Here is a 20,264-nt window from a genome sequence, read left to right as displayed (position 1 = left end):
GAGCTATCTAGCGACAGAAATACAGTAGGTAGCCAGAGAAACGGATAGAACAGGTTGGTAGTTGGCTAGTTAGCTATCTAGCTACATAGATACAGTAGATAGGCAGAAAGACAGATAAACAGGGAGATGAGAAGGCTGGTAGTTTGCTTGTTAGTTAGCTATCTAGCTACATAGATAGAGTAGGTAGCTAGACAAACAGATAGATAGGTTAGACAAACAGGTTGGTAGTTAGCTAGTTAGCTATCTAGCTACACAGATACAGTAGATGGGCAGACAGACAGATAAACAGGGAGATGAGAAGGCTGGTAGTTTGCTAGTTAGCTATCTAGCTACATAGAGATGGGCAGACTGAAATACAGAAGGGTTGGTAGTTTGCTAGTTAGCTAGCCATCCATCTACATAGATAGAGTAGATGAGCCAAGCACAAAAATGGTGTCTGTTATGTCTTAAAAAGAAAATAATGAATGTTTGTCCAACACTTCTTACGACGGGTGAAGCTGCTTTTTAACAGATTAACAACTCACCACTGACTCTGCATTTCCCGGAAATGCACAACCCTTATGAAAAATATAACGTTGTCTCATGTCATCTTATTTTGTTTTATTTTTGTCTCACTCTGTCAGTGTGTGGTACGTAAGGACTTCTCTGCCGGGCTTGGCGGCAGCGACATCTGCCACTTTTGCACCAAACGGGTTTACGTGATGGAGCGACTGAGCACTGAGGGCTACTTCTTCCACCGCGAGTGTTTCCGCTGTGACGTCTGCAACTGCACCCTCCGTCTGGGAGGACACACCTTCGACTCTCAGGAGGGTGCGTTTGATTTATCCGTTCTTCTTACAAAGCATAGAAAGATATAAATATTTCCTATCAACGTGAATAATTGCGATAAACGATATTGTTGTGATTCGAATGATCGGTTTAACTGTAAATTTTGTGTGTTGATGAGTCTGTGGAAGTTTTTCGTTTTAACTAGTGCTGGGCATGTTAACGCATCAACGACGACCGGTAAAAAACACGTGACGTCATGTTTACGTGACTCCCGATTGTTAGAATGAGTCTGTAAAGTAACGCTAAACTTTAAAAACAGAGGCACACATACGCAGTACACAGGTACGCTGGTTATTTGTAACGCTGCTCTTTTCGTTTAACAAACGGACCACTCCTGTTTGACTGTAGGCACGCTAACAGCACTAAAGGAGCTAATGCAGCTAACAGAGCTAAGGTGCCTGGACTCTGGTGTCGCGGCACATAAACATGACGTCAGGCGCGTCTTTTTCCAGTCAGTCGTCATGGAAACACGTCATGCGTTAACCTAGTGCCCAGCACTAGTTTTAACCTGAATTAGCTCATAGTTTGTCTGATTCGTTTTCTTTACAGCTAAGTTCTACTGTAAGGTGCATTACGCCCAGCGTCAGAACAGTTTCCGCCCAGGCAGGTTCAGAGGGAAAATGGTGAGCAAAACTGCCATTATATGTTAAAGTTTTCTTCACAAAAATGTATATAAAATATTTATACATGTATGTCCTTCTTGTCTTTATGTCCATAGGGTGACCAAATCCACGGCACACCCTTGTCGCTGGACAGTGGGAGCTTCTCGGCGACAGGCGGCGTCCAGACCCACGCTCCAGGTACCCTGGTTTCCTTGCTTAGGCGAGGCCTGAGCTGGCCGAGGCATGCTAGCCGGGCTGTGTGTGTGTTGCCTGGTCAGCTATTGGAGGGTGTGTGTGGTTCGTTGGCTGCCGCGAGCTCCCACGTCCGGAGCCGCTCTCGTGACTACGTGTTCCTGTATGAGCTGCTGAGCCTGGGCTGCCCTCTGCTCTGCATGATGCACGAGGTGCTGGGGCAGATCTACCAGGAGAACCAGCCGGTCCAACAGCAGCTCATATAGGCACAGGGATTAACGTGGAGGGCGGGGCCAGTTTACATTTACAGTTTGTTCTCTGGTTCATAGATGATCATATTTTTGACACTTAAACTTGTTTAACTTACAGCTTATACACACAGCTATACGGCAAAAAGCCTTCTATCATATAATCCCTCTGACTTTATTGTGTATTCACAAAGTATTTAGTACATAGGGGTGGTTATAGTATGAGGTACTGACACACTTAGTTTGTGTGTGTGAGAACCAGCCTGAGAAACTGAAAAAAAACCCAGATCTTAGCGTGTAAAAAGCGCGTAAAGAAACCTCGACTAACTTAAAGGTATGAATAAAACTCTGCAGCTCTTGTCTGTTCCAGATAATTGGCTCAGAATATTTGTTGACTGTCGCGTTGAACCGTCTCGAATCACGTGGGTCTGTTCCAGTGCTGCTGATAATGCGCATGAAAGGTCAATAGTGAAGACGGTGTTTGTAAACTTTGCCGTTTCAACTTCATGAAATCTCACCCAATTGTTGGACTCGGCGATCGGTTGGTCTAGTCTGGCTCAGAAGAGCCTGGAACACGCCCACTGATCCTAACCTCGGATACCATCTTCACTGCGTTGGTTTCACCAAACTAAAATGACGTCGGAATTACGACGTTGCACTCAGTACGTTTACATGCACAGTTTAATCGAGCCAAGACCATAGTCCGACTAAGACGGGACAACGCGATATGCTAGTGCGTATTGAATCAGTGACCTTTACGTCAAAGAAAAGCAAACGCTGTGCATGTTAATCTTGGTACAAATTGCCGTGTTGTCCTAAGAAAGACGCGGCCGGACTCCAGTCCGTCTAAGCATATATTCATACAGGAGTAATCGGACTATGGATCGCATTATCCAGGTATGTTAGTCCGACTAAGACTAGCTCAATTGTCGTCAGACATTATTTAAACCTAATTACTGCCTTAGTCCGACTGCAACCGGACTTTGACCAAGCATGTAAACGCACTGAGTGACTCTGCATATTTGCCTGCTGCACTTGAACTCAATCCCACAGAGACGTGCAATGGAAATGCCAAAACAGTGTTAACGGAACTTCAGAAGCGTATCTAGAAGTTTATTTTTGATTTTTCTTTTTATTACAAAACTAGATCTTTACTCTTGAAGGTGATATGTAAGTTCAACAACAACGACCTTTGTCACAAATTTCAAGTCTTAACGTAGGTTGCCATATTTTCCAAAACACATAAAACGCTGTCTGTTTCATTTTGATGCGACATGGCGACAGTAACGGACCGTAAAAACATTATATGTACGCTAAATATCCACTGAAAAAGTGTACGATAGAACCCAATTTGGGAGAAAAGTTTCCTCATTTTGTTTTCCCTCTGGTTGAGACGAATGTGGGTAGCGCAACGGACAAAAAAACATGTGGTATTTGAATTTCTCCCTTAACATCGCAATCATTTTGTCTTAATATAGTACATTTCTTACTAGTGCTTGGCGCGTTAACGCGATAGCAGTGGTTAGCGGCGTCAACGTTAATGCATGGTGCGTTTCCATGACGACTGACCGGAAAAAGACGTGTGTGACGTCTTGTTTACGGGACTGCCGATTGTTAAAATTAGTCTCTAAAGTAACGCTAAACTTTAAAAACAGAGGCACACATACGCAGTACACAGGTACGCTAGTTATTTGTAGCGCTGCTCTTTTCATTTAATAAACAGACCGCTCCAGTTTGACTGTAGGCGCGCTAACGGCGCTAAGGAGCTAATGCAGTTAATGGAGCTAACTGGTAAGCGGTGCCTGGACTCCGGTGTCGCGGCACGTAAACATGACGTCACGCGCATCATCACACACCCAGCACTATTTCTTACATATATCACCTTTAAGACATAAATTGAGTCGTCCTTCTACTTTATCCTTATTTTTTTATCATCATTTTGTGCTAAAGAATTTCATAAAAAGTTCAGGTTTCCGTATCAATGGTTCGAATTTTCGGATTTGAGTTGCAAAGTCAAACTGAAATTCATTTTTAGCCAAAAAATGTGCCGACACAAGACTGAATATTCTCGACTCGCTGAATGTTTTTCACTTTGTTGTTGTTTTTTTTATTCGATTTGTTGCATTTTTGTTGTTGGTGTTTTGTGGCTCTTTTTGTTGTTGTTGTTTTGTTTTTTTTGTCTGACTCCAGAGGTGAATTGATCTCTCGCTGGTTTAATTGTGTAAGTTTTGGGAACATTTCAGGAGAACGCACAGACATTTTCTTTGCCTCTTTTCGACACTATTCCAACGTTTGTCTTGTACTTTTTTCAGCTTTTCCTCTTTTCCGACACCGCCTCAACACTCATCTCATTTCCCATCGTTTCTCAGATTAATCTCCTCCTCCTTTGTTCACTTCATTTTGTTCAGTCTGTTTCAAGTTTCCAGTGCTGCACCCTCTGATTGGCTGATTCCCGCCAGCAGGGAAGGTGACGATTGGCCGCCTTCAGTCATTTAAAAAACAAACATTGTTTTGTTGCTTTTACATTGGCTGCCTCTGTAGTTCAGTTACCACTCTCACTTCTTCGCCTAATCCAGATTAACCACTCACAGACCAGCATGAGTCCAGGGTATGGCATGCAGTAAATGCGAACGTTTGATGTGTTGCATGGTGTAAACTAAACCTAAATAGGTGTAAACTTACTTGAATGTCACATTAATATGGCCACCCATTCTTTTTGTGGGATTTTTTCTTTCTATAAAATTATTGCATGACCATCATTAAATATATTTTTTCTCACAAGCAAATTCAAAACTCATCTATTTATTTTTGCAATAGTGGGAAAAAAAACCCGACCAAACCATTCCAACAGGTCACCTGGAAGAGGAATGAGGAAATTTACATAACCCCCTGGTGGCTGTTTGATATTTGTTTTTACTTCATAGTTGGCTTCACCAAGCAAACCTGAAGACTATCAAATTATCTAAGATCGCAGAAAAACGCCAATATCGCATTTTCTTAGTTGTGGGTGTCATGGTTGTCGCAGAACACGAAATGACAAAATTTAGACGCTAATTTTGCCATCATTTTCAATTCATTTTATATATTCTAACGCAAACCTGAACAACGCTACGATGCACAATCCTCTTTCGGTCATTAGCATAGCATTATTGCTTTAGCGAGCCTTCACTTTTTGAAACCCAGGCAATGCTCAATATCTTTTATTTAATCAATCGTATCAACAAAATTAACGAATGGAAATAACATTTACGTTACGTCTGGCGTGTCCATAACGTGTTAATTATCTTTTTAGTGGCTTCGCGTGAGTTCACATATCCAGGTTCCAGATTGGATTATTATTATTATTTTATTTTTTTTAACATTGTGGAAAAAAGTCAATTAGATCGCAGAAAAACGCCAACATCGCATTATCTCCATATTGAAGTTCATATTTGTTAAAATTTACATCACATAAATTACTGAGAAGTAGAAGCTAATATTTATTCAAATAAGCTAAACAGCTAGCGGAGTTGCCCCCTGGTGGCTATTTGATATATTATTACTTCCCGAGTTGGCCTCACCAAGCAAACCTCAAGATAACTTTTTTTTTACATACTGTGCATTCTAAGATCTGATTTTTGTTGAAAAAACTTGCAAATCATGTATTTTCTTATCAGATTGTGGAAAAAAACAGATCCAACATCGCATTTTCTTAATTTCGGAGTTTGTCGCGAATCACCACGTGAGATGGTTGATGACCAAATTGACATCATGTCAATCAAGTAAGAAGTAGATTTTCCCTAAATTTTCATTCAATCAAACCCATTTTTTCAGTCAGTGTAGTCGCCCCCTTGTGGCTATTTAATATATTCTTACTTTCTAGGGCAAACCCAAAGATTACGTCCAATATTCATGTACGTTCTACTATCTGATCTTTGTGGATTTATCTTTAGATTTAATTGCCGACCATCCAAACGTCGCGTTAGCCCAATATCAGACGTCGAATTTGTCGCGGGTCCCCGCGAAAAGTGGGTCGATATCAAGCGAGGCTAACGTCTGTGTCCTCGTGTCTGTGGTCCGTCTGTGGTTCCCTCTGTTACAGAAGGACGTCCTTCCACACCAGAACCTTTCTCCAGATCTCTCTCATGTTCCTCGTAGACTTTACTCGGAGATCGGCAGCCGATCGTGTAGCTACTTCTCGCACATTATTTTTTGTTGTTGTTGCCTTTATTGTTTATCTGTTTTTGTCTGGACACAGGCCAGGCCAGGCCAGCCGTGGCTTATTTGTTTTCTATTTTGACAACCACTGTAAAAGTTGCTTAATTTATGATTATTTATGAGCTGTAAATACATCACAAGAACAATAAATCAAATTTGATTTCATACGTAAATTTGCTTCGTCCTTTGTTGCCCAATGAAGTGAGTCGCAAAGTGAGTGGTTAATCTGATTAGGGACGTGGCACAAATTATGTTAAATGTCGCACTGTTTCCACATCTTTGTTTTAACGATGTAAAATTAACAACTTCCATCAAAAATCATCTTCCCACCTCTGTGTTAATTTGATATAACATCAAACTCCTAATGTACGTAGGACATTTTCACAGTCGGAGCTTTTATTAACCCGCGCTGTAATGGTGTCAGGCGGCACACGGCGGTGGGTTAGGCTTATAAAATGTAAAATAATCTAATGTTTTTCAGCTAAAGTGACTGAAGGTAAAAAAAAACTGAACACAAGTGAAGTGAACGTCCTGTCAAATCTTCTCTGTCCTTTCCTCTGGGTTTGGTTTTCTTCTGCTTCAGACACCGACTGGGTTTCCATGGACACCGATAATCCCCATTAGTGGCTTTAATCTGATGAAGACTTTATTCCCATTGATGATGTTTGCAAGGGTCGTTGATAGAATCTTCTTTCCATATATCTTTTTCTATCCTCTTTTACGTCCCCCAGCTGTGGAAACTCCAATCGCAATTGCTGTGTGTCTTAATCTGATTAATATTCAGATTAAGTATTCTGGTTAACATGGACACATAATCCGATTAGTGATTTTATTCTGATTTAGATATAATTCAGATTACGATGCCAATCGCACATGATAATCTGATTACATCGTACACAGATCTTCATGTGACTAAGATTAAAACTATACTGTGTGTCTTAATCTGATTAATATTCAGATTAAGTCGTCTGGTTAACATGGACACATAATCGGATTAATGATTTTATTCTGATTACGATATAATTCAGATTACAATGCCAATCGCACATGATAATCTGATTAAATCATATACAGATCTTCATGATGTGACCCAGATTAGAATATACTGTGTCTTAATACAAAATAATTTATTTATCAGATTAACATCAGAATGTTGCCATTACCTTCCGTCTTTACATGGACACCAGTAATCTGACTATTTACGTCATTCTGAATAAAACATCGTTCAGATTACGATGTTTGCCTGAGTTGTTAGTCAGATTATGTCAACAAGAAAAGGGACAGACTATTACTATGTCTACTGCTCTGGAAAACACCATATTAATCTATAACCTGCGGTGTCTTAATCGGACTGCTTTATTAATCTGGTTTATATCAGATTATTGCCGTCCATTTAAACAAAGTCGCTCAACTGAAATGAGCCAAAGTGACGACGTCAGTCCCGTGAGTTTTAATCTGTGGATGTGTAAAGAAAAACAAAGGTTTGATGCAGATTTTGGAGGATTTTCGTGATTCTGTGAGTAATTCTCTGTTCTGTCACATTTGTATTTATTTTTAATGTCTGTGGTTGTTCTGCTCATGGAAATATTGTGTTATTTTTGAGAATAAAAGTTTCTAATCTTGGGTTTTAGGTATTGCACAATCTCGCAAACAACCTCCGGGACCAAACTCCATAGAGAAAATCAGCGTTTTTAGCTCGACGGCACACAGGAGCTGCTGGTCTACTGCCACTATGTTTGTAACGGTTTGTTAATTAGGGAAATCTGTGCAAAGATTTCAAATGCTGAATTTAAAAAAACAACTTATTTTTCACTGACGGATGAAAGCAGCAGTGGATGAAACGACTCCTGTGTGCCAAGATGTAAAATCGCTGATTTTCCCAATGGACTTTGGTGCGGGAGAGCGAGCGGCTTACACAGTCTTAGATTTTTATGCTGATTGTAATTTTTTTTCAACTAAACTTTTGGTTTAAGTGCCAGCAGAGCACAATCGGCTAAGTTTCTCATAGAACCACAACAAAAAAATCTGAAATATATCTTTAAAACGTTAAGATTTGTGTATATTTGTTTGGTTTCCTTTGATGATAATGTACTGTATATGTAGTATATTAGCTGTATCCATGTACATCCATGGAAGACAGTTTGCATGGAGTAATATTTTTTTATGAAGAATAATCATCGGTTATTGCTGTAGTTGCAGATTAATAACAACACGCTGCTGTTATTCCTAGGTGCGGCTCCACGTTTGCTTCCACAGCAGCTCGATAAAAGTCAGAAAAGAGTTCCTGAAGACGTGGAGATGCACGCGGAGGCTGTGGGTGGTGACGACAACACAACAACGACAACAGGCAGCACCAAAGGTCAGTGTGGCTCCTCCTCCTTTGAATTTTTTTAATTATGTTATCTGAAGGTTAAAGTCTGTTCTATCTAAAAAAAAATAAAAAATAAAAAAACATTTATTTTTTAAATTTTAATTTTAATGTTAAAATCTAAATTCTAATCAAATTATGTTCCCAATCTAAATTTTCGAAATTTTTCTACATACATCTACATTTTAAAATCTAAACGTTACAATCTGTTCTAAATTTTTAATTAAAAAAAAAATTGTATCAATGTATCAACATTTTTAAATCCATTTTTTTTCTAGTCTATCTAGTTGTTATACATTATGTTTAAATTCAAAATCTTAAAATCTGCTTTATAATCTGATTAATAATCTGTTAATCTAAATATATTAGAATATTGGAAAATATAAAATTTCCACAATGAGGTTTAGACATTTGCAAATATTGCTGTCAATTTGATTTGAAATTGACGTAAAAAATGAACTTGGGCCTTTTTTTTTAATTTTGGTATTGTTTGGAGTTAAATGTCAGCGTGAGTTACTAACAGCGCCCCCATGTGTCTCATCTCTGTAGATCACTGTGACGTCAAAACCAATCACCGGTGGAGGAAGAAGATTCGAGCGAGTGAGTGTTTACGATTTAAAAAATATATATATTATATATATCAAATGTTTGTTTATCTTGAAACATAAGTTGCAGGGTTGATTTGTCAATATTTGTAAAATTAAAAAAACGTATTTTAAACTTTTGAGTCTGAAGTGAGACTCAAAAATGCATGATGTAAACTATGTTGTAATGCTATATCTCTAACACCAGAGGTCAGTGTTGTTCTCTTGAAAGCATATTGAAACAGGTTAATGTTTCTTTTTTTCTTTTGTCTTATTTATTGTTTGTTGTTTTGATTGTTGTTGTTTTTACAGTGTAGTTTTGTTCAATAACACAGGCTAACCGTTTTATATCGAAATATCTTCGAAATTAAATGTTAAAATGTTGCATCTAAATGTGAAAATAGACATTATTTATGATTTTCTAACTTTAACCCTACATGTTATATCTTTGTTTTTACAGTGTAGTTTGTTAAATAACACGGGTTAACTTCGATGAATTGACAATAAAAAAAAAATTGGGGGGGAGTTTTTTGTCAAACTTTTCTCAAATTCAATCTGAATAATATTTTCTTTCGGGCTATCACTTAGACTTTCTGTCCATATTTTAACGGTTAAGTTTTGTGCTCTAAATGCTATATTATGATAAAAAATCATAGATTTTTTTGATCTAACGTGGTTTGTGTTGTGTCTGTATCTGCAGCCTTCCCTCTGATGTTCATCAAACCCTTCCACAGAAGTCGTCCTCTGGACAGAGACGGACCAGAGACCGTACCTGAAGCCGTCTTTGAGGAGATCACGGCAGCAGAGATGGAAGCTGTAAATCAAATATAGATATTTCTAGTGCCTGCTAAGCAATGCAAATCAAGCATCTATTGTTATTGTTAGCATTTCTTCTTCGTCTTGAGAAAAATCCCACATGTCCGATATCAAAACGTGCGGTTTGATCGGGAATGGTGTGTTATGACTTTTTGGAGCGTTTCGAGGAACCATGGCAACAAAAATCGCGAAGAATTTCCACATATCAATGGGAAACGGTTTTAATCCAGCCCACTTTGGAGCCTCACGGTGCCGTCATACTTTAACGTAGAGACCTCGTTGAAACTTTAAACGGGTCACAAGACTCGAGACTCTCCTAATCACAAAAATCTCTTATTAAACTCTTCTCCTGCTTACAATTTCCAACGTACGCAGACAATTTTTACATCAAAACGTTGCTATGGTTGTCGTCTAACTATGTGTGTTATTTTCATTCATATGACTTGTAGTTTTTCTAAAAATCACCTAAAAGCGCAGCGAGTTCTGGTCAAACCTCCCATTGACCCTCATGTTAAAACTCAGTTAAAAACGAAGACGAGGGCGATTTAAAAACTGTAATTTCTCTGCTAATTCACACCCGTTTTTCACAAATTTAAACGTGGGAGTTCCTGAAAGCCCCTGACGCTCACAAACTGTATCCGTGTCATCAACCGTTCTTGAAATACGACAACTTTAAAACGCTTCGTTTTCTCCGTTTTTCACCATTTTGGACAGTTAGACGCAGGTGTTTGGAAGGGGGCAGAGCGAGGAGGGGGAGAGGCTTGTACATAAGTCAGTTTCTCGCTCTTTTTTAAGTTTTAAAGGTGGATTCCACAAAAATACTACTTTGTCAAAATGCTGCAAGTTTTAAAGGTTCAATCCAACCAAAATGAACTTTCACTGATTGATTCTGTTTTTATTCTCTCACTCGATGGATTCAAGACGTCAGCAGATTCTCAGCTTTGCACGGAGACGAGTGAAAAGAGAGAAGAAACCCCGGCGGTGGCGTCGCCTCCAAAGACGCGTCTGAAGATTTCTCTGGCTCAGAAGGAGAAGCTGTTAAACTGGGACGTCGCATCAGAGGACACTGAGCGGACGATGCGACAGCAGAAAAACCAGGTGGAGTTTTTCAACCATTTTTATCAACGCTGTCGTTTCTGTGGAGGAGGGGCAGAATAACACGTGTTTTATTTTCTCTCTACTGCGCTCTGATGTTTTATCAGGGATCGGCAGAGACAAACACAGATAAGCCTCACGCAGACTCCAGCCAAACTCCGGCCTCTTCTCGTTCGGCGTTCCAGGTCATCGCCAACGCCTTCAGGAGAACATTTAGCGTGACCAGTGCGTCCAGCGGCGCCAACAATGCAGTCAGAATGTAAACAACGCCCCCTTTAAATACAGCACATTATACATAAATCTAATCTATTAAGTTTAATCTATTAAACTTGGTCTTTTGCCTTCACCAGTAGACCCAAACGCGACGTCCTCCACAGACAGAGACCCATGTCAGAGGGAGCGTTCAGCCTCACCTCCCTCTTCAGTGCCGCGCCTCCGCACAGAGACGAGGAGGCGCGCGAGGAGCGATGGGCGTCCGTAGGGGGCGACGCGTGGGGGGCCGGCCGGGACCTGCCCTCACTGCTGCAGCAGGTGTCGCTGAAGAACCGCAGGGACTCCGGAGGCGTGTTCAGCGATGACATGGGCTCGCTGCCGCGCAGGAGGCTCGACCTGTTCTCCTCCCTGAGGCTGAGCAAGAGGGAGGCGTCGGAGAGCAAGGGGAAGGAGCAAGACGCCCAGAAGGAAATCACCACCATTCTCACCAACCTCAGGAACAAAGGTGAGAGCGCTGTGACCGCAGGGAGGTATTGGAAAACCACGGTTGGGTCATAGAAGAGTGTGCGTCTCAGGCTTCATGTTCTTGCCCTTGATGTGCAAAATAGCGGCTACATTCAAAATGACTAACTTCCCGTTGGGTGAAGTTCATTTTCGTACGTGTTTAGGTTTGGTTTCTTGTGTCTCGTAGGAAGTTTCAAGCCGATCGGTCAATGTGTGGCCAAGTTATCTGGCACTTTCTGCTTCATGGCTAATTGCCGTAGCCACGCCCCTTTGAATCTGCTCAGACAAGTTCGTTTGCGTGAAGTGGCCTCAAAATGGACGCCAAATTCAAAATGGCTGACTTCCCGTTGGGTGAAGTACATCTTCGTAGACGTTTTTAAGTTCGGTTCCTTGTGTCTCGTTGGAAATTTCAAGCTGAACGGTCAATGTGCGGTCAAGTTGTCGGGCACTTTCTGCTTCATGGCTAATTGCCGTGGCCACGCCCTTTAAATCTGCAAACCTTTTTGATAGCTTTTCATCTTTCATGTGTCGACTACAAATTGACCTTTTTTTACATTGTTACGATTAACTTGGCTCAGACGAGTTTGTTTGTTTGTTTGCGTGAACGTGAAGTGGCCCTAAAACGGACGCCAAATTTAAAATGGCTGACTTCCCGTTGGGTGAAGTACATCTCTGTAGATATGTTTAGGTATGGTTTGTTGTGTCTCGTTGGAAATTTCAAGCCGATCGGTCAATGTGCGGTCAAGTTATCGCCCCAAAATGGACACCAAATTCAAAATGCCAGACTTCCTGTTGCGTTGACGCCATGGTCCCAATGGACTTTTTGGTTCGTCTTGGGCTGTGTCACGTTTCTACCTAGTTTCGTGAAATTTGGTGCAACTTAGTTTCGCCCTTGTCCTACTGGGTTTTCACCTTTTTGAGGGGGGCCCTACAGAGCCATTTTGCATCACTTGTTACCCTTATTTTGCTATAGCTATTTTTCAGCAGTTCGGATGTCCGTGCCAATTTTCAGCCATTTTCACCAAAGTTAAGTGCCTCAAAAATGCGATCTTTTAAACAAAAATTACAGGAATTCCAATAGCTTACCTAAATAATAATAACAAAAGGTGGTTACGGTTGTGGCTGCAGTTGAACTTTCTTCCTGATGCTAGGAAATAAAGTATATTGATTAGCCACTAGGGGGCTCAACTTTATTGCATAAAGATGTCAATTTTGTCCCATTAAACGTGGCACTTACACTACCATTCAAAAGTTTGGGGTCATCTTTACCATTTTTTGGGGAGTTACACTTTTATTCATCAAAAGAGTTGCAAAATGAATAGAAAATATAGTCAAGATCTTGACAAGATTAGAAATAATTACTTTTAGAACCAGCAATACTATTTTCAGCTGTGCTAACATCATTGCACAAGGGTTTCCAAGGGTTTTCTAATCATCCAATAGCCTTCTAACACGATTAGCAAACACAAATGTACCATTAGAACACTGGAAATGGACGTTTTCAGCTAGAATAGTCATTTACCACAATAACAATGTATAGAATGTATTTCTGATTCATTTAATGTTATATTAATCGAAAAAAAAAGTGTTTTTTCTTCAAAAATAAGGACATTTCTAAGTGAGCCCAAACTTCTGAACGGTACCACCAGTAAGCCGCCAGCAGATCACTAATGCTTATCAGCAGTTTTTCTTCTTTAAAGGGCCCATATTGTGCAAAATCAAAGGCTGCCTTTCTGTGGTGTTTCCACGTTCTCTCCTCATTATTGATCCACACACGTCACTTGCAGCCACATTAACACTGGTGCATTCAAGGTATTTTTCTAGCATAGGAATTTACATACATGCCGCGCGGCGCATTAATCGTTTTTCTTCGATTCTTATGTTTTTATGATCGCGAGAAGCCAAAATCATGGTCACTCTATGCATTACAGTGAAACGCAGTAACAACGGGTAAACGGACATTACTATGGGGTATATGGAGCGGGGGTTGGGACGACGATGCATGACAATAGGTGATAAGTGGTGACAGTATGGCTGTGGATAGTAAGTTAGATCGACACTCCCCTGGAAGCAGTGGGTGTGTGTGTTTACCTGGGTCTCATTCACATGTAAATGACCAGGCACAAAACCGAGCATTCTGAAAAAGGCTGTTTTGGCAGAGTTATTGAACTGCTATTGTGCTTCATCCTTATGATATTTTGACTAAAGCATGACACAGACATGTTCATTAGGGCATCAGGAACTAGTATAACTTGGGGTAATAGGGTATAATATGGGCTCTTTAAACTTGTGTGTAACGTGTTGTTAACTTTCCCCTCTCAGCCTCCAGTCAACAAAATCTGGACTCGTCCAGCGACGACGAACATGAAAACCTGCCGTCTGCTCAGAAGGTTTGTACGTAAAGTAGCGTTGTGAATCGCAGCACGAGTGCGCGTGGTGAGTGAATGACTGAATTAATATATCGTCTCTTCTCGTCCCAGCTGTGTCCAGAGAGACAGAAGAGGAAGCAGGAGAAGACGGTGGCCCAGCAGACCAAAAGAGACCAGCTGAAGAGACTCCACAGAGCTCAGGTACAACACCACACCAGTGTTGTTTTTGACAACCATCTTAGATTTAGTCCTAGTCTTTTGGACGAAAATGCTTATTAGTCACATTTTAGTCACTTCTATATGTGATAGTTTTAGTCGAAGAAAACTCAAAAGGGTTTTAGTCTAGTTTTAGTCGAAAAAGTATAGTATAGTATAGTATAGTCTTTTAACAAATTTATTTTGGTCAATAAGTATTGGAAATTGTTGTTGGGCAGTGACCACACCGTCACTGAATGTAAACATGGCTAAACATGCTGCTAAAGAAAAATGCACATAATGAATTGACGTTAGCGTAACAAAAGCTAACTTTAGCCATTACGACTAACTACCGTGTCCAGTTATTGTCATGTCCTGCTTTCTTTCTGCCTCTAAATAATCCATCTGTTTGTTGTTTGCCAACATCTTAGCATAAAGATCGCTAGCTTAAAATGCTGCTAGTTGCTATATTCAGTTATATAGGAAATAAGCATTGGACAATCATGACCAAATAAAATGCTCCCTGTTTGCAAATATCACACACATATACCATGGATGTATAATATGAACTGGATAGAGCACCGCCCCTCCGCTTCCGTTCATTCCTATGAAGCTGCTCACCCAGCGCATATGCCAAAAAAGTTTTGGACTTCCGCGTTTATTTCCGGGTTATGGGGCCCATAGAGCATGCGCAGTAGTGTCCCTACCATCATTCCTCTCGGCTATGTGAACGAGCCGTCCGCGTTATCGACTTGCTCGGCGCGTACATGAACAGCGAAAGGCATGATGGGAGTACGCTAATGACGTGAGCTAGCGGATTTCATGAATACAGGCGTCACGTTAACTTCGGCTTTTAACCATGGATTTGTAAATAAATGCAAAACCAACGATATCGAAGTGAATATAGTGAAGCTGAAAAGTACAATGACGGAGTTAAAGATTAAAACGATCAATAAACATGGTTTATTTGGGTTAGGACTGTGACTATTACTTTATATGTGTTACAGGAATCATGTTGTTTTTGTCTGATTTCCCTTATATAATTGTATAATTATTATTACGAACAATAACAACGTGTTAAAGTAGGTTTTTAACTCCCGATTATTTCACTCAACACGTTTATATTCAACTATAATTTGCGTAATCGTCACATTTAACAATAACTTTATGAACCGATAGTGACGATAAGACAAACATCCTCCCCGGGAATCAGTGGTGAAGTAACCGCAGATCTCAGTGCATCGCACCGTCACAGCTCCACAGTCCACACCGTCATCAGTGTCACGATGTCCGGGACTGAACACAGTGATAAAGTGCAGCATGTCAGTCTGCTCTCCTCAATGAACCCACACAACAGCTCGTTAATATATCGATAATACGTTTGAAAATAAATGTTAATGAGCGCCGAATAAACAACTAAAACCTGCTTTGTCATAATATTTTAAAAATGTAAACAAAACCCCCTCATTGTCTTCATTTATTCACATTTCTCATGAAGTTTTCATATCGTACGGTTCACTGACAGCAGCGCCGTTCCCGAGACGCCACATGACCGCGCTTGGCTGTGCTCGTACACAGCTGTGACGTTACTCTGAGAAATAAGATTTGTCTGGGCTTTTTATGGCCTTTAGGAATGTTTTTTAAACATGAAACTCCATATATTAAAAAAATATAATGTAAAGATTTATAAAAGCCCGTGTCCATGTCTCGAGGTGTCCTGTGGACACTTTTACACGCGTCTCTTTTACTATTGCGGTCAATGGGAAAATTGCTTTTTGGGCTCCATGGGATTTTTTGTTGCAGTACCCACAGTGGCCACCATGCAAAAATTGTCTTCAAGGCAGAGGGGGCGGTGCTCTATCCAGTTCATATTATACATTCATGACATATACACACATATATACCCCTTCCTGTTAAAATGCTTTGGCTGAAGTACAGCCACCCTCACCCTAACAGCCACCCCCACCCTAACTAGAAAATTGACACACACAATAAGCAGAAATGTCATGCATTTTAAACGTCTGACAAGACCACTAACATTTTCGTCCATTCTCGTCTCGTCACTGAAAACTCGAAAACAACACTGCACCACACCAAAGTCCAGAGAGAATATCGCCGTTTTAAGCTCACGGGGAGCTGGTCTACTGCTGCCTCGTGTGGCCACTTTGTGTCACTGAGGTGAATCTGAACTCAGGTTTTTTCGAATGCCGATGTCACAAAGTAAGTCATTGGAAGTCACTGATGGAGGCAGCAGTGGATCAATGATGTGATGTTAAAACGATCGAACGCGACACAGAAAAGGAATCCAGGGGAATCCTTTTGTTCCCTTGCTGTTGATTTAAAAAGAATATTATATATATATATTTATGACCACTGTCACATCTGCGTCATTGTGCAGGTGATTCAGAGACAACTGGAGGAGGTGGGGGAGAAGCAGAGAGACGTGGAGGAGAGAGGAGTGACGATCGAGAAGGTCATCAGGGGGGAAACCGGTACGTGGACGTCACACACACTCGGAGAGAGTGAGAGAGAGAGAGCCACCCGTCGCCATGACACCTGCGGCCCGACTTCATTCATTCATTCATTCATTCATTCATTCATCCTCTTCTTTTCTCTCCTTTTATTGCACTGCTGTGGCCGTGTTTCTCAGGCCCATTTAGAGAGAGGGGAAAGCAGTGCATTGTGATCCTGATCTGGTTAAAAGCTCTTCATATGCAGTTTAATGGCTCTGCACTCACAACACACACACACACACACACACACACACACACACACACACACACACACACACACACACACACACACACACAGCCACTTATAGTTTCCTCTTTTTTTTTTTACAGTACAGGCCTTTGTTTGTTGTCAGGCTGACACAGAACAGATGCCCTTCTCTCTCTCTCTCTCTCTCTCTCTCTCTCTGTGTGTTACATAATTGACACGAAACTGAAATGCTTTGTCCATTTTTCTTCATGCTGCCTCCTTCTCCTTTCATTCACCCTTCCTTCCTTCCCTCCTTCCCTTCCCCAGAGTCCTCAGAGTCCTCGCCCCTGGACGACAGCGATGAGGCCCACCTCTATCAGTCCTGGTTCAAACTCGTCCTGGAGAAGAACCGACTGGCGCGATACGAGTCCGAACTCATGATCTTGTGAGTACCGTGGCGTACCTTGCTTGTAATTCACGCTGCTCACCACTAGAGGTCGGTCTAACTTCTCCCCCCCCCCCGTTCAAACACCCAACAGCGCTCAAGAGCTTGAACTGGAGGACGCGCAGAGTCGACTGCAGCAGGAGCTGCGGCGCAGGATGGCGAGAGACGGTAAGAGACGAACAGCGGAGACTCAAGTACCAAACTCCATAGAGAAAATCAGCCATTTTAGCTCAGGGGGGAAACACAGGAGCTGCTGGATTACCGCCGCCTCGTTTGGTGTAGATTAATCTGAGAGAAGGTTTTCAAACTCTGAAGATGCACAGTGACGTAGTTCAAGTTACTGAAAGAGGCAGCAGTGGCTCAACAAAACCCCTGTGACCAATGTGTGCTGTGACGTAAAATCGCTGATTTTCTCTATGGGATTTGGTGCAGGTGTCCACGTCTGACACCAGGCTTTAGTTTCCAGGCAGAAATAGCTGTGTAAAGGTGAGATATTGTCGACTTTGTGTTAGTTTAGTCTCTTTTCTTTTCTTTAAAGGGAGGTGAGGTCTTTATATGAGTCTATGCTATCCTTTTTGCCGTTTTCTGTGTAAAAAATGTGGTATTTATGTTATTTTTGTCCTTGTTTTCACTAAAAGCGAGTGTGATTCATCCCAAATGTTCCCTTTAATAACCTCATCCTGGGTTTCCTCCCACAGTTCAAAAACATGCAGAGGTAAAAAATGGACACTTGTCATCTGGGACATACATAAATTAACTTTATCCTACTTTTTTTTATTATTTGAAACTCCAGACACAAAGAAAATCGCCTCGGAGCTCCAGCAGGAGCAGGAGATCCTGTCGGAGATCATGAGGACGGTGGGGAAACGAGACACACTGGTCTCTCTGCTGGAGGAGCAGAGGCTGAAGGAGAGGGACGAGGACCGGGACCTGGAGAGTCTGGTCCTGTCCAAGGGCTACGAGCTCAACTGGGCCCAGGCCGCAGACGACAGCTGGGGGGCGGAGGACGCGGCGGTGTGAGCGGGAGACGGACAATTTATTTTTAAAGCAAAACAGGACGTTGTTTTTTTTATCGGTAATAAATGTCCCTCGCGTTCATCAACGCTGTCTTTACATGTGGAAGGACATGTGTCCAACACTGAAGCCATCATTTCTATCCTCTCTTTTCACATGGTTGTTGAGCAGTACATTCACTAGAGGGCAGTGGTGTAAGAAGTCGTAGAAATGAACCTCCTCAAAGTGTTGAAGTGCTAAATTTCTGCGACACGGAATTCCATATTCCATCGCTATACGCTACACGATACCGATAATGTGGCGATACGCCGATTGCGAGACAATATTGTGGATGGAGCATCTCTTAACGTAGCTAAGGTAGCGCCACCGTGAGGATTCATGAAGTAAACATTTGCCCTGGCGTATCAGTTATCGTATTGCGTGACAAAGTACGACGACAACATATCACCAAATCAAGTTTTTGACCCAACCCTGGATTATAATCTGAGGTGGATGGCAACGTCGGCACTTTTGCAACGTCGACAATTGCGTGAACGAAAATCGACTAGCCGTAAGAAAAACTAGCAAAAGTGGCTGTCTTGTTCTCCATTAAATGTTTTCCTCGTGTCCTCTGATCATCTCACTGCAACTTCAGCCTACACTGCCCCCTCATGGTCTCTATGGGTACTGCATCTACGTTACATCGGTTTCCACGTTTAAAATGTACAGTGTTTAAGAATTTAACATCAGGAAACGCGTGCGAAAGTGCGGCTACAAACTGTCATGGATATTTGACAGGAAGTAGCCGCACTTTGCACATTCTGCTCGTGACAGGAAGTGCGGCTACACTCCTTGGCGGTAACTACGCTAGACTCCACGTACCAGAAAGGACCAGAACACTTTTTCGCAAAACAACTCTTGGCTGCCACCAAGATCTTAAAGTACAAAAATTAAAAAATTTAAATTATTTATTTTTAATTTTAATTATTTATAAACATACATTACATTTATTTTCCGCCAATAAAACCTCGTAAATATTACACTGGACCTTTAAAGGTCATGTGACCTCCACGTGCAGCCGGCCTGAAAACCTGCACTGTCGTGTAAAAAAACCCCAAAAGAAAACGGGCCTCATAAACCAAACCGGACTTAAGAAAAACTGGTGTGTCAGCGTTTTTTACCCTCACTGGATTTATTTGTGTTTGTGTGTAACTCACAGTTTTGTCACTTTGTAGCCGTTTTGTGTGTCTTTATATATTTGATTTCACTTTGTTCTTGAACAAATAAGAGTTCAGTTGTATTTACACGTGGACACTAAGGAAATGTGGATTTATCAGCTTTTTTACACACACGTGTCTGGTGTCTGTGACGTCACAGAGTCCTGCTTTTCTGCTGTGTCATGGTAAGAAATATGATGACTCACAGGTTTCTTTGCTCTTTTTGTCTTGTTTTATTTTATTTTTTAAATTTAAGTCGGTGTGGATTTGCTGCTTTAACGACTGTGTTCTGCTGTGATTGTGTTTACAAGAGTCTTAATCCTGCTGAAAAAGGAAATGTAATATTTTGATGACAAATTTATATTTACATGATTTAAAAGAAATGTGATGTTGGTTTTATGCTGCTTCAGATGGTTTGAATTTTATGAAAAAAGAAATCTTTAATAAACATTTATTTAACACTTTATAACACTTAAAATGCCTGCTGGTTTTTTTTTTCCTCCTTTCCAACAAATGAGCCTCAGTCACTCAGCTTTTATTTTGAAAATTTGTAATGGAAATAATAGACAATAGATAATTATTTGTTTTGGATATTTACAGTGATCAATGCAATGTTGAAAATGTGTGGATTTATTTTTACATCAAATTTGACAAATCTTGCAATACTTATTTATTATTATAAAGTATATAACTAATAT

The 20,264-nt window shown here is 40.9% G+C and overlaps 1 protein-coding gene across 3 annotated transcripts in view; it reads left to right on the top strand.

Moving 5' to 3' along the window:
• Positions 1-19,903, top strand: part of mical2b (microtubule associated monooxygenase, calponin and LIM domain containing 2b) — a 42,405-nt gene extending 22,502 nt beyond the window's left edge. The window contains exons 22-36 of one of the 3 annotated variants that reach the window (XM_083893386.1): positions 624-810; positions 1,378-1,451; positions 1,547-1,628; positions 8,298-8,426; positions 8,985-9,035; positions 9,720-9,835; positions 10,757-10,933; positions 11,038-11,189; positions 11,284-11,648; positions 13,970-14,037; positions 14,128-14,217; positions 16,610-16,703; positions 17,239-17,356; positions 17,451-17,524; positions 18,150-19,903. In XM_083893386.1, the coding sequence (XP_083749512.1) occupies positions 624-810; positions 1,378-1,451; positions 1,547-1,628; positions 8,298-8,426; positions 8,985-9,035; positions 9,720-9,835; positions 10,757-10,933; positions 11,038-11,189; positions 11,284-11,648; positions 13,970-14,037; positions 14,128-14,217; positions 16,610-16,703; positions 17,239-17,356; positions 17,451-17,524; positions 18,150-18,376 (2,004 nt within the window). In that variant the 3' untranslated portion in view covers positions 18,377-19,903. Of the gene's footprint in view, positions 1-623; positions 811-1,377; positions 1,452-1,546; positions 1,629-5,951; positions 6,193-8,297; positions 8,427-8,984; positions 9,036-9,719; positions 9,836-10,756; positions 10,934-11,037; positions 11,190-11,280; positions 11,649-13,969; positions 14,038-14,127; positions 14,218-16,609; positions 16,704-17,238; positions 17,357-17,450; positions 17,525-18,149 lie in introns of those variants that run through there. The other 2 variants (XM_083893385.1, XM_083893387.1) reach the window with 2 other exon arrangements.
• Positions 19,904-20,264: the final 361 nt, after the last annotated feature.

This window comes from Microchirus variegatus (assembly GCF_963457635.1).
Source record: "Microchirus variegatus genome assembly, chromosome: 8".
Classification (NCBI taxonomy): Eukaryota; Metazoa; Chordata; class Actinopteri; order Pleuronectiformes; family Soleidae; genus Microchirus; species Microchirus variegatus.
Note: the sequence above shows the minus strand (reverse complement) of the source record. Positions and strands in the feature narration are given on the sequence as shown.